The sequence below is a fragment of the Pecten maximus genome, unplaced genomic scaffold, assembly GCF_902652985.1.
Source record: "Pecten maximus unplaced genomic scaffold, xPecMax1.1, whole genome shotgun sequence".
Classification (NCBI taxonomy): domain Eukaryota; kingdom Metazoa; phylum Mollusca; class Bivalvia; order Pectinida; family Pectinidae; genus Pecten; species Pecten maximus.
The window spans coordinates 1-2,615 of NW_022980390.1; the positions used below are offsets into that span (position 1 = coordinate 1).

General features: G+C 38.5%; 1 protein-coding gene across 1 annotated transcript; it reads left to right on the top strand.

Annotated features, from left to right (window-relative positions):
• Positions 1-381: 381 nt before the first annotated feature.
• Positions 382-2,160, top strand: LOC117319500. The gene has a single exon (XM_033874294.1). It carries the CDS (start codon positions 405-407, stop codon positions 2,091-2,093), a length of 1,689 nt encoding a protein of 562 aa, XP_033730185.1. The 5' UTR covers positions 382-404; the 3' UTR covers positions 2,094-2,160.
• The last annotated feature ends 455 nt before the right edge of the window (positions 2,161-2,615 follow it).

The window sequence follows — 2,615 nt, forward strand, 5'->3', positions numbered from 1 at the left end:
TAGTCAGCTGTAGAGATAACATCGTATTATCGGTACACCGAGGTACCCATGTACCCTGACAGTTAGAAGTCTCCACGTCTCCATAACGTACGTTTTGTGAAATCAATATACTCATGCGTTTTGCGACTGGTAAAAACCGACCGAACGAAGTTTAGCTTCTATGGATGAAGACATATATATCTGGTCTTGATGAAACAGTATAATGTAGTCTGTATATTGGAAGGATGTACATATCTTCAATGACATTTTGTGTGATATTGAACAACTGACATTTATATGTAGATACCGGCGTAGCTTGACATCGATCAACACATGAGTCTCCTCTGTGGTCTTTGCTGGACTAATGAAGATAACAAAACGTCCCAGTGAATATAACTCATTAACTAATCATTCTGTCTGCCGTGATGTTCAAACAACGTCCATTGATGACAATGGTGAACGGTTTTTTGAAAATGGATTCATCTCTGCAAAAAGGTCAGTTCCCTTTCCGTGTCAAAGGTCAAACAACCTGTATGCAGCACAAGGGAATACAACTGGAATTTTATTGTGAAGAATGTGAACAACTCGCTTGTATCAAGTGTTTATCCACTGTGCATAAGAGGCATTCATTGGCTGGACTTGCTGAAATTACTCCTCAAAGGAAACAAGACATTCATAACTTTATAGTCAAGACAGAGGATGTAGACCTCGTACAAGTTGACCAGTACATCACTTCTACTGATACACAACTGAAGGAAAACGCCAGCAGCTTTGACAAACTTTGCGATCAGATAAAGTCACAAAATGAGAAATTGAAAGAGGAACTTGACCTGCTGTCAGCTCATTCTTTATCGCTCTATAAACAAATGGAGGAGGATAATACCAAGCTACTACAAACGTACAAACAGGACATGGAAATGTACAGGACACAGCTGAAACAAAAAGTAAAGGAATGTAAGAAAGCACTCCAGCAGAACTCTGTTATCGAAATCCACGATGCAAGATTTGAGATTGGTTGTCCCATTAAATTTCCCGTAAAGCCTACCATAGGTCTTGTCAGTTTCAGTCCAAACAAATATCCTCAGATTGATCTGGAAAAAGCCCTGGGAGAGGTTGTCATCTCCGATCAAGTTCTGAATCATGATTTGTTAGATCATGGCCAGTCAGTTCCATCATTTGTTAGACAAGGGCCGTCATTTAAGCAGAGACCAGAACATAATGTCAATTCAGAACAGCGGTCAGGAGACATCACTGAGAGATCAAAGGAAAAAAAGGGAGCAGTCAGAACAACTCTTTTGCCCCAGACCAAAATATTACGGGAGTGGAATTCTCCTTGTGATATTTCTTCTGTGTGTCCAACCGGCAATGGTACAGTGTGGACCAGCTACTACTTCAGTGAGACTTTAACTCTCCAGGATGGAAAGGGTGATGTGATACAGAAGGTACAACACAAAACTATAAATGACTTGAGTCTGTCACCGACAACCAACACACTTTGGCTCAGTGATGAGGAAAACAGCATCCTAGAGTTTGAGTCAGGACGATTATTACACAGATTTAGTACCGATAGGAGACCAAGGTGTATCTGTATTACAGCCAGTAACCATGTTATTGTAGGAATGACCAATCGCATCTCAAAATTTACCTCAGAAGGTAAATTGTCACTTACTACATTGCCTACAGGGACTGAAGAGTCATTGATATGTACGCCATTGAGGATTACAGAGTGTTCTGTCACCCATAATATCTCTGTAGTTGATTCCAAGGGGAACAGTGATGACGATGAACGAAACAAGTATGTGGTTGCCATGGACGCGGAATTTAAAAAACTGTTTGTTTTTGATGGGAAAATATCTGATACATATCAGCAAATGTCACAGCCAGGAGATTCACCATTTGACCCTCGAGGCCTGGCGTATGACCATACGGGTAATCTTGTCATAGGAGACCACAGTAACAAACGTGTCCTTCTCATCAGTGGGCGTGGAGAGTTCCTCAGGATCTTACACACAGATACTAACGGTACAGTTGATGTTAGCATAGACAAGTTTGGAGACCTGTGGGCAGTGTTTGGTCTGAACAACATCAAGCTACTACAGTACTACAGTGTGTGAAGCTGGCCTACAACGTATGATTATAATTATCATGACTTCTAACTGTGTTAGATAAGTGGAAGGAACTGCTAGAACGTTTGTTTTTGTCTTGAAAATATTCTTTTTACTATTTTAGATTTTTGATGAATATAGTCACTACAATAATGAATTATTTATCATATTGTATTATCTATTATATTGCATCGTTATTCTATATCATGTAAGATATAATATAATATGCCATGATATGTAAACTTATATGTTGTATTATGTATTATGAGATCGATTACATTGATTTATAAGTAATACTGTATTTTTGAACTTTATTATATCTGATAGTGTATCATCATAAGTTATTGTTAATTTAGTTCATACCTGAGTAATATATTTGTGTGATAAAATTTACAGTTATCATTTGGATTTCAAAGTAAAAGGAGATTCAATGTTTGTTTCGTTAACAGAGGTGGCCACCATTATATGCTACAGACACTTGGGAGCATAGTGACATGCCTATGTTATGCAATACGTGTGATCCACAATAGC

Bases quoted from the DNA above. Each gene is read 5' to 3' on its own strand.
- LOC117319500 (XM_033874294.1), top strand. From the start codon at position 405: ATGTTCAAACAACGTCCATTGATGACAATGGTGAACGGTTTTTTGAAA.